General features: G+C 42.3%; 1 protein-coding gene across 9 annotated transcripts in view; it reads right to left on the bottom strand.

Annotated features, from left to right (window-relative positions):
• MRTFB (myocardin related transcription factor B) overlaps window positions 1-14,217 on the bottom strand; it is a 196,798-nt gene that overhangs the window by 16,048 nt on the left and 166,533 nt on the right. For 8 of the 9 annotated variants that reach the window (XM_073015180.1, XM_007986266.3, XM_073015181.1 and 5 more), the window contains 4 exons: window positions 10,691-10,938; window positions 5,359-5,491; window positions 3,507-4,544; window positions 1,929-2,084 (listed from right to left, as the gene is read on the bottom strand). In XM_073015180.1, the coding sequence (XP_072871281.1) occupies window positions 1,929-2,084; window positions 3,507-4,544; window positions 5,359-5,491; window positions 10,691-10,938 (1,575 nt within the window). Of the gene's footprint in view, window positions 1-1,928; window positions 2,085-3,506; window positions 4,545-5,358; window positions 5,492-7,991; window positions 10,350-10,646; window positions 10,939-14,217 lie in introns of those variants that run through there. The other variant, XM_037989837.2, reaches the window with a different exon arrangement.

Genomic DNA, 14,217 nt, shown 5'->3' with positions numbered 1-14,217 from the left:
AAGCCACTTACATCATCTTCCTAGGTATCTCAAATTAAAAATATTCCAAATGATTTTTCTCCTTTTTCCCCACTACCCCCTGTCTCTCAGCTTCTGAGGGAAAATAATTCTTGGTTCTGCCTTTTTAAAAACTTAGGTAAATAGGACTATCAGTCAACTCTGCTTTCTCCCTCAGTGTTCACACATCTCACTGACGCCTCTTGAATCTGCTGCTGCTCTCTGCTGTCCTGCGCCTGGCCCTCACTATCTATCACAGGGATCCTGCAGCAGCCTTGCGGCACAGATCCCCCGTCACAACGTGTTCTCAAGGCATGGCCCCTACCACACTCATTGGCTCTCCTGATTTGGGTAAAACCCTAATCTTTGCCTGGCATGTAAGCTGCTTACTACCTGGCCCCCTTTTCATCCTACCTAAAACCTCAACCTGCTATGGTCACTCAATTCTCCAGTTTCTTGAAAATTTCTTCAAATACAAGCAAGGCCCCATTTAAAACTGGCCCCCTTTGGAAAGGCTATTTTCTGTTCTAACAGGCAAAGGTGAGAACTTCCTGCTGCGGAACTCCAAAATGTTTTGTTTAGCACCTCCATCAAGAGCCACAAGTTTTAGGGTCTTTTACAAATATGTATCTATATTGCTGATATTGTAACTGTATTTCATAGAACTTGGTTTGCTCATAAAAATACTTAACACGTTCTATAATACTAATACTCCAAAAAACCTCTGTATTTTGTAAGCAGGAAAGTCTATGTGTATATACCTCAAACAGTACAACCTCGATGGTGATGAGTTCTGTAAATATACTCCTGTTTGAAACAATTAAATTTCCTTATATTTGGTAAAAAATTACTTCCTTTACACTGGAAGTAATCATTCCTAATTCTAGTATCTTGAGACTTAGTGAAAAAGCCCTTATTTATCCTATCTACATATTTTTCCCTTTCCTCCCTAAAACAAATTGTCTTAACATTTGAACATTTACTAAGCTTTTAATTACACTAAATGGTATTTTGAGCTTTCCCCAAACTCAGTAACATACAACCATGATTCCTTTAGCAGAGGAGATTCTGAAGCAGCACATCTGTTACATGTGACTGCTGCTTTCTGCCCCCAAAGCTGGTTTCACCCAGACAGTTCACACTATCCTGAGGCAGATCACAGGCACAACTCATTACCTGGGTTCTTTTATGTTGAAGAGTAAAACTCTGGGATTAATAATTTTCAAGGTTTAAAAGAGTAAGACCTATTTTTAAGGCCTAAGATTTTTCTAGCAAGGAGATGTGCACATAGCTCCACCTACTGGCTACTAGGGAATGTGGGAGAAATTTTTTGGTAGGTATTTGTGTAGAGGACACTGAATCCTAGACCACCAACTTCATTTTGAAGATGAGGTAATTGACTCTCAGAGAAGGTAAGTGAATTTTGTGTGAGGCCAAACACCTAGGCAATGGTGAAATGGAATTGATGGACCTTCTGGGCTCTTAATCTGAGATGGCAAAGTCTTACAAATGTATTTCAAGATCTTATTCAACATAAACATTTTGGGAGTATATTTTTCATCTTCAAATACCTTTTCCAAGGGAACAGCGTATCTTTTTTTCTACAGTATGTTTAATTTGAAAAAATTTATTTTAAAATTCAGTAAATTTATGAGGATTGAAAACAAATACTTTTGAAACTTTCCCTTGGAAAAGGGGTTAACTGTGAAGGCACGCTATCTTTTAGTAATGAAAAGCTTTCTCCATTCCAAATAACTGGGAAATCTGCAACCAAATGGCATCTGACCTAAGGCTCATTCCATCAGAGATGGATCACAGAACAGAATGAACAGGAGCTTCCCAAGGCTAATTTTACGAAGACGCTTGTTGAATGGATGATTGGAGGGTGGTAAAAATCAGTGACAGTTTACTGCTCCTTGGCATTTACAAACCTTTCTGACTTGTTGAGGCTGACTGAGCACATGCTGTGGGAACGTGTCTTGTGTCTGAGGTACAGCTGGGGCCAAGCCTGAGGCCAAGGCAGCAGTTGGTATTTGTGCAGCAGTTGCTATCTGAGGCTGAGTCTGCATTCCTGCTTGTGGTGAAGTCTAGGGAGGTGAATTGAAAAAAAGTCAACTTAATTGTCAGAATCAAAGTTAGAAATCACAATTTAGATGTAGAATCATTGGTCACTTGGGGATTGTATCTAAATGAAGACCAAGGTTACAGATACACACTTCATCTGCACAGAAATCTGAACTTTAATGATTCTAAACCAGAGAGGTAAACACCAGACCAGTCACTGCATGCTCTTATTATTCCTAAGTAGCTAAGATTTTCATTTGAAAATTTTGAGAAAATGGAAATAATAAGAACCTAAGGCAGTTCTACACATAATAGCTCAGGTATTGTAATATTTGAAGAGCAACAAGGAAACTCGTGAGACCTAACTGTCCCAATTGCTTTTGGTAAGCTGTGCGTGCATTCCCTAGGGAGAGCCGGCAAGGGGCCAGGGCGCCCTCAGACCCAAGGATAAAAACACGGTTCTCATTTCTACTACAGCAATGGCAGATTTGGACCAAAAAAATTTAAGGATTTATTATGGAATAGACTTTCAATTTTGCAGATACCCTAAAGATAAAACAGAGGAATTAGAATTTTTTGCATGTGCCAAAGGGTCTGCAGGCCCTGCCTCCTAACCACAGGGATACAAGATGACTCCTCTCGCCTGTTTCAGGTATTTGGGTGTCGAGGCTGAGGAGCACTGGTTCAAATGGTTTCTTGTTCACTCGTGGTACATGTTTGGTTAAAACTTACAAAAACTGCATGACACAGAACAACCTCAGGCAAATACACAGGTTATGTAGGCACAAAAGGGAATTTCATGCTCATCAGTGTTTTCTCATCTTTTTCAATTACATCCTCACTCCTAAATTTTTGGTCATGTTTTCCTTAGTTTAGACATCTTCATATAAGCAGTGACTTTCAAGAACTAAATGTGGGAGGCAGAATATAAGAATGGGCATAAGAATAAAGGCTCTGCAGGCAGAACACCTAGGTTTAAATGCCAGCTCCATCCTTGGGGAACTCACTTGAGTACTCCTAGGCCTCAGCTCCTTATCCAGAGAGGGGTCGTATCACTTACATCTTCTAGGAGAAGGGAGGATGAAGTGAAGCCAGCCATTTAAAGTACTAGATGCTGTGCCTTGCCAGAAGAAGTGCTCAGCAGCAGAGACTATGATCACAATGATCAAGTCACTGGTGTGTAAAAAAATGTCTGCATGGATGATACTGTATTCAATCAAGGGAAAAGGTAACAGAACTAGAAAAGCATCCTGTGTTTGTTTTCACTACATAAAAAGTGCTAGATATTCAGATATCTGAATAACCCTCTCACACATGCATATGTTTCCTCTGTGAGGTCTGCTCTGGATGCATTTATGAAAGAGCTCAGGTATGGTTCCTTCCTTAGCAGGGTTTGCATTCCAAGCATGCTGTAAGGCAAAGTAGTTAGAAGACACACTTCACACCTGGAGTTTGAGGCTGCCTACAGGGAGTTGCACTGAGGTGACACTTGAGCCCTGGATGGACACTGGGAGCAGGAGCTGAGCAGTCTGCGTGGTCAGTAAAGCCTGGGGCTGAGCAACAACAGCAGGCGGTGGCTGTCCCTGGGAACTCACATAAAACTGCGAGACGACACTCTGCTGCTCTGCCTGGGCCACAGGGACCTCTTGCTTGATAACTACAGCCTTTTTGGCAACAAGGGTCTGGCCACCTGTAGAGATGGGCTGGCCTACAGTGTGGCTGGCTACTGGGATGGTCTGCCTGGAGCTGGAGCAGTCGGGGAGTGAGGCCTCATCTTTGATGGAGGAGCCAAGGCTGCTGTGCTTCTGATCTGACTTGTTGACAGAATGACCTGGGGCACTGGGCTGGGGTTCCAGGGGCCGCTGTTGCTGCCCTCGTTTTTCAACCTCAAGTTGCATTTTCAGCACTTCCACGAGCTTCTGCTCTTGTTCCAGTTTCCTCTTCAGTTCTTCGATTTGCTTCTCTTTCTCCTGAAGCTTGCGATCCTTCTCGGCTGCATCCAGTTCCAGGTTCGACAGAGTGCTGCTGGTAGGACTCAGACTGTCTTCATTATTTGTCATTCTCAAAGGAGATGAACTCAAGAACTGTGAAGGAGACATCATGGTCATAATCTCGGTGAAAGTGTCCGCCATGTTTGTGTCATCAGTACTGAGACTGGACTGTTCAGAGGGAGATGGTGAAATGGGCAGAGGGGAATGAACATTTTCCACACGGGCTGCGTTGCTGGTTCCTGTAGATGGCAATTCTGCCTTGAGAGTAGAGACTGGGCTAGTCACAGTGTTGTGTAGTGTGGTAACCGGCAAGGCCACAGTGACTTCTGGGTTACTGGTGACAATGGCTGACGATGACACTGCCACGATGCCACCAGCAGCAAGGCCGCTGCTGTTCACTTCCTGGTAGGGTTTCAGGCGCTCAATGAGGTCTGGTTTGGTGCCTGACACTGGCAGACCCCTTAACTTCAGTTCTGTCTTCAGTTCTGACACCTGGAGGTACAAACAAAGCAGATCTCTTGGTATTGGAGCTTTCTGGCAAATCTACAGTACACTTTTGTGATGGGAAAGGTGCCTATGTCTGTCAGACAACTCTGTGTTACTGCACACCTGAAAGTGGAACTGGTTTCTATTTAAGCACACAGAAACATATAACTACAGACTAGAAGTACTTGAGGAGCCAGTGATGCAGTAAGGGTTTTTAGAGGGTAATTCCGCTTTTATGTCAAAGCAGAGAGATACTACCAGGAATGATGACGGTACAGCTGCATTTATTGAGTAGCTGCCATGTGCAAGACACTGTTAGAAGTGCTCTATTCTTTCCACTCATCTTCACATGACCCTATGAGGTGTCCGTATCATTATTCTTCCCATTTTACAGATCAGGAATCAACGGGAAGAGAGAGGCTGAAGCACTCACTCACGGTACCACAGATAATAGAAGGCTGAGCTGTGACAGAAACCTAAAAAGGCTGGCCCTAGAGCTCATATTCTTAACTGTTACATTTTCCTGCTTCTCCCAAACTTGGCATTGAGCAGGGAAGGAAAAAAAAAAATCACAGCCTATGGAATCCAGCAGAACTGGCAGGTGCCCACACAAGGTACACACTCAGTAAACGACAGTTATTGGTTGCTTTAAAAGAAAATTTAGTGGAAGTAAAAAGAAAGTACCTTTATAAAGATAATCATATTGTTGGTAAAGTTGAATGTCTATTGAAAACTACTTAATGTCTGCTAGACAAATCTGGCAAATCATTTACATGTTTGTGGTACTCGGGGGTGAATAAGCTCCAGTTGGAATTGTCACCTTTAAGTCATCCAGGCTAGAAGGCAGAGGTCCTGGCTTTCTCACAGGAGCAGATGTATTCTGTCTTGGTGTGTTAGGTGTGGTATTGTTCAAAGCTGAATTCCCACTGTTATTAGTTTTGTCATTGAGTGGCCTTCAAAAGAAAAAGAAAATTAGAGTTTATAATAAAATAATTTCTAGATTTGACATTGTTTCTATTAACAAGTTGACTAACTTATGAAGAGAAAGATACCATGGTCATGGATTTGGAAGGCTGAATATTGTAAATATGCCAATTACATTAGATCTCAATGAAATCCCTGCAGGTTTTGTTTGTTTGCTAGCGTGGTGGAAATTTAGAAGGCGATTCTAAGCTTTATATGGAAATGCAAAGGACCAAGAATGGCCATGAATCCTTGAAGAAAAGCAAAGCTGGAAGAGTCACACCACCAGACATCAACGCATAATTAATGTAGGTTGCTGATACAGGGACAGAACGACAGGCAAATGAGAGACTCCCAGCAAATCCAGAAATGGCCCTCTGCATACCTGGACCCTTGAGTTACCAAAAAGAGGACACCGTGATGTAGTGGAGAGAGGGCAGGACTTCTGATGGCGCCACGCTACGCTGGAAATTCACACAGAAAAAACATGGCTTTTGACTGGCCCCACCTCACCTTGTTCCCAAAATCTACATGTGAATTATGAAAATCTTTCAGAAAAACAGTCAGAATAGTATCTTCATGGTCTTTGGGTAGACAAAGATTTCTTAAATAGGACATAAAAAGCACTGAGTAAAAGGGACATCTTTAAGACAGTGAAAAGTCAAGCCACAGTGCAGGACAACAGATCTGTAATATATATTTCTGACAAAGACCTCATATCTAAAGTATATAAAGAGGTCTTTTAAAATCAGTAAGAAAGAGACAGAAAAGCCAGTGGAAAAATCTCAGATGTATCACAAGAAAGCATATCCCAATGGTCAATAAATAAAGGAACAATGGTTCAACCTCATTAGGTATGTGGAAAACGCAAATCACAACAGAATACCCCTGCATTTTCAGCGGAATTGCTATAATAAGACTGATACCAAGTACCTGGAACAACCACAACAATCACACACTGCTGGCAGAGGTGTGAATGATGCAGCTATTTTGGAAAACTGTACTAAAGAAAAACATCTGCCTATCCTATGATCCCGCAATTCCATTCCTAGATAGACATCTAAAGAAAGACACATGTATGTATACCAAAAGACAGACTATTTACTATGGGGTTATTCATAATAGCCCCAACTGGAAACAACCCAACTATGCATCAAGAGTGAGTTGGATGGTTAAATTACAGTATAGTCAGCCACGAAATATTAAACAAACAAAAAAAAAGAACTGCTATCGGCACCAACAAAGATGCTCCTAGGTATACTCTAAGATTGCATGTATATAAAGTTCAAAAACAGGCAAAACTACACTTTGGAAGGCCGAGGCGGGCAGATCATGAGGTCAGGAGATTGAGACCATCCTGGCTAACACGGTGAAACCCTGTCTCTACTAAAAAATGCAAAAATTAGCTGGGTGTGGTGGCGGGCGCCTGTAGTCCCAGCTACTGTGGAGGCTGAGGCAGGAGAATGGCATGAACCCGGGAGGCGGAGCTTGCAGTGAGCCGAGATTGCGCCACTGCACTCCAGCCTGGGCGACAGAGCGAGACTCCGTCTCAAAAAAACAAAAAAACAGGCAAAACTAATCTCTGCAGATAGAAGTCAGGATCATCACAGAAAAGGGACACAAAGGGGGCTTTTGGGGTACTGATAATGTTCTTGGTTTGAGTATTGGATACAGGAGTGTATTCATTTTTGTATCAATTTTCACTTACAATTTATGGACTTTTCTGTATGTAAGCTATACTTCAATTTAAAAAGCTTATTTAAGAGAAGTTGGTGCATCACTTGTCAAATTCTACTACAGTTAGGTGCTTTGTACTAATTTCCCTAAACTTTCAGTATTAAAACCAGATTCCCACCTAACATCTTCCAACTGTGATACTCTTGGTAACAGTGGTGTTTCCTTTCTGGATGGTTGCTACCATACAGCCGATTCCACTGCAGCTTCAGACTTGGTGCCAAAGCCAAGAGACTTGGAATTCCACATTCTGAAACAGGGAATTGAGGTGACAGTGCCTATGGGGTGACAGCCATAGTTGGGTGAGCTTTCTCTGAGGAGTTCTGGGAAGTCTGTGGTTGAAGCCAATGCTGGCTTTGTCAATAGCTAACTCTTGGCATTCACTTTGGGGGTCTTCTAAAACCTGGCTGAATTTTGTTGAAGTTAAATACTTGAAATCTTTGGGATGAAGTTTCTTGTTATTGGATGAAATGACATATATTTTATGCATCATTGTTCTCCTTTATAAAAACTCAACTGTAAAATCTCAGAGTTATGAAAACATTTTCTTCAAATCAATGTTTCTCCACCTTATTTTCATTCATTAGTGTCCCCCGAAAGAGACTTTTAGACATTTTTCTCCAAATCTCTCTCCCCATGAAGTTTCAACACCACATACTGCATGTGTTTATGGACTGCACGTAGGTCTGTGCTTTATTACATAAGAGGAATCTCCCTGCTGAGCCACCTTTTGCTTCCTTGTGAATGGTATTATCCCCTTGAGAATGAATGTAATTATTCTACTCATGCTGTTTTTTTTTTTTCCTGTGGAGATTCTATAATACTCTACCTATTATAATGAACAGTTTGGTATTTCACTCAATCTTTAAAATAATATAAACATGTTATTCTATTTTTCTCCCAAATCAATAGAGGGAGAGAAAATAAAAAAGGAGAGGGTTGCTGATGAATGTGATTGGCAGATGAGAGACCTGAGTTCAGAGGGATGCAGTGGCCTTCGGGGACCTCCAGTGACTTCCCACTGTGCGGACAAGCTGGGCTGGACTAAAGCCCAGTCCATTTGGGCGCTTGCTCCTTTGTGGTGGCAAAGGGCTACATGATTCAGGTAAAATCCTACCACTATGGGCACTGCAAGACTTCCACATTGTTTCTTGTAATGGAATTTTGATAAATATAAACAGTGCGTTAGGAAACAAGGTCTCCATTTTTAGGATCTGGAAACTGAACACGACTTACATTCTTTTTGTGGTTAAATAATACACAAAAACAAGTGTTCTTTCTCCTTCTAGTATCCTGGGTCTTTTTGTATGATAGTGTTCTTGGGTGAGCCTGGTTATCGTAGAGGTGCTGAATGTCTGAGGAGGAGAGGGGAATTGAAGCCTTAATGGAAAGACAAAGAACTGGTAACAGTTCAGCAAGCCCACACCTCTGATGGATTCTTCCCATCTACAAAGCCCAACCGCACAGCCAAATTCTTTCATTACAGAAAAGACTGTTTCAAAGATATCAACAAAATCCTTTGGGATTTTCACCTTAACAGCGTCCTCATCTGGGAATGGGGTCAGTAACAGCAATTCCTCCTAGATTTGCAGCAAAGATGAGGATGATGCACAGTTTTAAGCACAATGCATTGTACATAGTAACTGTGAGTCATCATTACCATTATTATTATTAGTGGTGCCCAATGCCAAAGGAGGATGGCAGTGGAGGAGGCCTCCCTAGGGCCTGGACAAAGCTGCAAAGTAGCAGCAGCTTGTCTCTGATTCTCTTCCAATTCTCTTTGGTCTCTCCTGATTCCCTTCCAATGTCAATAGCTCACTTGGGCCTGCTTGCTGTTAAAACAGTAACTGGATACAAAGTTCTTCCTCTCTTCATCTCCATACCCTGATATTTTAGATTTAAGTACTTTACAATTAGGTCTGAATTACTAACAGGTTTAATCTTCCTCAACATATCTGAATCTTAAGAGGGAAAAGAGGGGCTACCTATGAGGGAATGCTTAGGCTACATGTAGAAAACAGAAGTTTCTACAGATCATGTAATCGTAAGTTGAATGACTTGATCATGGCTAGTAATTTTTCATTATCATGAACTTTTGCATCTTTTTCAAGAGTCAAATGAAAATATTTCTTTTTCCAGAAAAGTGAGGAAAATGAAGACAACATCTTTGCATTTTTATCTGTTTCCCAGAAAAAGCATATTGGGAATGTATATCCAGAAATTTTCTTTATTACATTAATTAAAATTAGCCATTGATGTCTTGCTGTGAATTCAGTTTCAGAAATTGTCAGAATTCACTCCCTTCTGTCCCCCCCAGTTGGGTTAAAACTTTGAAAACACCTTTCTTCTTAGCAGTTGCTGGTCACCAAGGCCTTTAACTGTCTTCTGAAACACTCCCTCTGCTGTCACAGCTCTTCACTGTCTCTAGACGTCCCTGCAACACCAGCATCCAGGTGTTCTTTCTTACATTGCAGCCTCACCACGTTAGCAGCCTGCTCTGAAGCACTCCGTTGTCTGTCTGCTGTGTCGAGTAAGACTCTTCTGCCCAGCTTCAAGTCCCCTTAGACATTGGCTGTACTCGATTTTTGTCTTCCACTTTTTTTCTTAAAAATTAATCAGATTCTTTGTTTAGGCAGTGTTTCTCATCTTCCAATGAAGAGAGGCACTACTTACTCTATTCTTTCCTCTGTACTAGTGCTCATAGCATTCCCCTGTGCCTGGAAAGGCCCTTCTTGAGGCTTCTATATACAAAGATCCTGCCTTTTCCACCAGGCTTTCCTTTGACCACTCCAGCTTTCATGCCCATCTTTCTCCTATTTTAGCTGTTTATCACAGGTGTTATACTACTCATGCTTTTCTCAGAACATCTAGTACTATTTTGGTGTTCTAATAATAGGCAAATCTGGATGAATAATTGTGAAAAGGCATTTCTAACTTGTAAAAATTCAGAACCTATTTTGGAGGACAGAAACTGGACTGGAATGCAGGCCATTCTCACCATGTGGACTTCAGACACTGTATGATAAGCTCTGATAACAAAGAAATGAAAATCATCACTGAGCACAAATAAATGACAATATTCAACTTTTGGTAACTTATAGTTCCTCATAAAAAACCACAGAGGCCGGGCGCGGTGTCTCAAGCCTGTAATCCCAGCACTTTGGGAGGCCGAGGCGGGTGGATCACGAGGTCAGGAGATCGAGACTATGATGAAATCCCGTCTCTCCTAAAAATACAAGAAATCAGCCAGGCGCGCTGGCAGGAGCCTGTAGTCCCAGGTACTCAGGAGGCTGACGCAGAATGGCGTGAACCCAGGAGGCGGAGTTTGCAGTGAGCCAAGATCGCGCCACTGCACTCCAGCCTGGGTGACAAAGCGAGACTCTGTCTCAAAAAAACAAAAAAAGAAAAAAACCACAGAAAACCCCGCGTTGAGGACAGCATGGGCCCCGCCGTACTTGAATGGTGCAGGCAGGATGGTCTGGTAGTTGTAGTGCTGCTTCTGCTGACTCAGGATCTGCAGCTGCAGGAAGAGCTGCTGCTGCTGAAGCAGGCGGGCGTAGTTGGAGTCCATCTGTGGCTCGTTCTTCTCACCCTTCTGATCTGGTGGAATGTATTGGTGGTATTTTAACTTCTTTACCCGTGGTTTGGGATCTTTGCACTTTTTGCTACGGTGTTTGTCATTTGGATTCTTGGGATGGCTTTGCTATTTTTGAGAAAAAGAAAATAACATTTAAAGAGATGTCACCACATGAAATCTATTGTACTGTATGCCTAAATGATTTGAAATTAAAAAGAAATGTACCTTAGATACGGGTACAGCCACTTTGGAAAGCAATATGCTAAATCCATTTCAAGAGCCATGAAAACTTTTGCATATTAACTCTGACCAAGAAATGTTCTCCTGCTGCACTGTTCCCTCAGGGTATGGGCAAGGGGCTCAGCATGAGCTATTCAAACTCAACGCACACTGACCTTGGGTCTCCTGTGTGAACACACTACCAAGTGCTTACACATATAATCTCCTAGTGAAAAACAAGCTGCATGCTAAATACCCAATGGGAAAAGATTAAGTATACTGCACCAAAACCATGTAACAGCTAAAAATTCTGTGGAGAATATGTAAAAATGAAAAAATGCTTACAATGAGAAGAAAACAGAATATAAACTACCTCTAAGGAATATAACACAAAAACTAAAATACTGAGTGATATGAACATGAATTTAAACGTTTTTCAAAAATATTACATGTTTCCTTTGAAACTGGGATGTGAGACCATGTATCTCTCATCTTAAGATTAGGAATCAGATGATGTTTTCCTGAGTTCTTGTTGTTTTCTCAGTTTTTAAGTTATGAGATCACTTTATACTTTTCAGTATTCAGATTCTAAGATAGCTTCATTTACTGCAATATATTTCATTTACTGCAATACTACTGGACATAGTATAATCCAATTAACTAGGAGCCTATTTTTAAATGCTGGTAAATGAGAATTTATAAAAAGTAATTATGTATTGGAAATGATTGGTTCTTGTTAATCTCATCTCATGCTTTCAGACTTCAGTATCAGGACCTGGCCTCCTCCTAGTTCTTTACTGACTCCTATGACACATCTGACACTCCAACTGCTCTTTTACTTTCTTCAACATTACTTCATTCACTGTTCTTGATGATTTTAATATCCACATGTACCATCCTTCTAACATTCGGGTCTCTTAGTTCCTTGACTTCATTGCTTCCAGATATCTCATCTCCTCTCTCAGCCAGCCACTGTGTGATGATAGCCTAGATCTCATAATTATTTGAACCTCCCTTGCTTCCCAGCATCCCAATCTCTGATACCCACCATGTGTTTTGTCAATTCACTCCATCCAGGATGCCAACAATTATTTGATGCCGATGAGACCTACAATCCCTTTCTGTTACAACCTTTACATGTTTCTCACTTCCCTCCCTACCCACCTATATCCAACGGTCCCCTCACTTGCACAGTCCCCTCTTTGTCATACACACCTGGCAAAACCCTTATCTAATTAATTCTGTCTCCTTCTGTTTCTCGACAGTGGCTCTACTGATGTTTTGAGCTAGGTAATTGTGTTGTGGGAACCCATCCTGTACATTGTTGGATGTTCAATGGCATCCTTGGCCACCACCCATTAGATGTTCCTAGCAACCTCCACCCACCCAACTCGTCCCCTGCATTGTGACAACCAGAAACGTCTCCAGAAACTGCCAAATGTCTGTGGTGGGAGGCAAACTTACCCCTGCTGAGAACCAGTGGTCCACTTCATGCCTGTACTCATATAACTGAAAGTGGCTACAGGAAAAACATAAAATCATGCTGACAAGTCTCACTTTAAACTCGTGACCACCAACTTCAAGGGTTCATCAGTGCTACCTGGCCATCCTGTTACACTTTTCTGGTCCTTTAATTTTCCTGCTCTTCTAGAATACTGCCTATCTTTTCTTCTCTCTCTAAACCTTTAGTATTTCACCCCCATCCTTACTGGCAACTGATGACCTCGCTGCCTAAACATGGAGAACAACATGTAAGGGATCAGCACAGAGCTGAGTGCCTGCCTGCACCGAGACTCTGCACTTTCCTTCCTGCTGGTGTTGCTGTCTCAGGCTGGCCCTTCCCTCCTCAACTGGATTCTGTGTTCCCTTGCCCACACCTGGCTGTGGTTCCCCACTCTTCTCCTGGATCACTCCACTGGATCACAAACAGCCTTCCTTGACCCTACAGTCCAATAAAGCTACAGACCCATTTCTGTGAGCTCTCAAGAAAAGCTTTCTGTAACACCATCTCCAGCTCTGCCTTTCAGGCTCTCTTGTGCCCACTCCAACTAAGTTTTCAGAAACTGTTCTTGTCAAGGTCGCTGTGCTTCAGCGTTAAACCAAGGCCAGTTCCCAGCACTCATTTTAACTGAGGCACAGCAGCCTTGATACATTTAGTCTCTCCCTTCTTGAAACATCATGTCTGGCTTCAGGGCTGCCTTGCCTCACTCTTGCTGGCTGTTTTTGCTGAGTCTCCTTTGCTGGTTCTCCTCTCGAAAATGGAGGTTCCCAAGGACTCACTTCTTACACAGCTTTTTCACCTGTACTTAGACCGTAGGTAATTTTACTGGGTTTCATGGCTTTAAACACCATTTATACACTGATGATCCACATTTCTATTCCCAACCTAGACCTCTCTCCTAATGTCTGCACTCATCTATCCAGCTGCCTCTAGGACATGACGAGAGGTGCCTGTACAGCATCTCACACTCCAGGTGTACTCCTTTCCATTACAGGATGTGGCAACTGCAAGTTGCTAGTCACTTAGACATACAATAGTAGATGGTTCACAACTCCTCTTCTTCACACCACACATTCAACTTGTCTACAAATCCGGCCAGCTTAGCCTTCAAATACAGCCAAAATCCAACCACTTCTGTTATCTTGCCAGCTGCCACTGTCTCCTGCTGTGCATTTTACCTGTCTCTGCTTCTACCTTTGTGCACTACTCTTTCTAACACATCAGCTCAAAAATCTTCCAGCACCTTCTTCCCTTAGTGGTAATACAAAGCCTAACTTCTTACAAGGCTCTACAGACACTGTTCTCTGGCCATACCCTGTCTGCCTCAGCCATTGCTGTTGGAGTCAGCAATGGTGGAGGTGCTCATACTGGCTGCCTTGGTCAAACTTTCTTCCCATAGGTATCTTCATGGCTCACACCCTCACTTCCTTTAGATCTTCTTTCAGATCGCCAAATGTCATCTGCATATCCCCAGACCACTTCAATTAAAAGACACGTCTCTCCTTGTCTCCCCAGCACCCCCCTCCTCACATTATTCGTCACCACCTGGCATACTCTATGTTAGTCATCTTTTGTTCCTTGCTTTATTCCTAGTACCCAGAACAGTGCCTGGCACACAGAAGGTGCTTGAAAAAGTATCTGTTGAACAAATGAATGGTGAATGTGCATGCTAACTGGAAACCACT

The sequence above is a fragment of the Chlorocebus sabaeus genome, chromosome 5, assembly GCF_047675955.1.
Source record: "Chlorocebus sabaeus isolate Y175 chromosome 5, mChlSab1.0.hap1, whole genome shotgun sequence".
Classification (NCBI taxonomy): Eukaryota; Metazoa; Chordata; class Mammalia; order Primates; family Cercopithecidae; genus Chlorocebus; species Chlorocebus sabaeus.
This window is presented reverse-complemented; position numbering and strand designations above follow the sequence as displayed.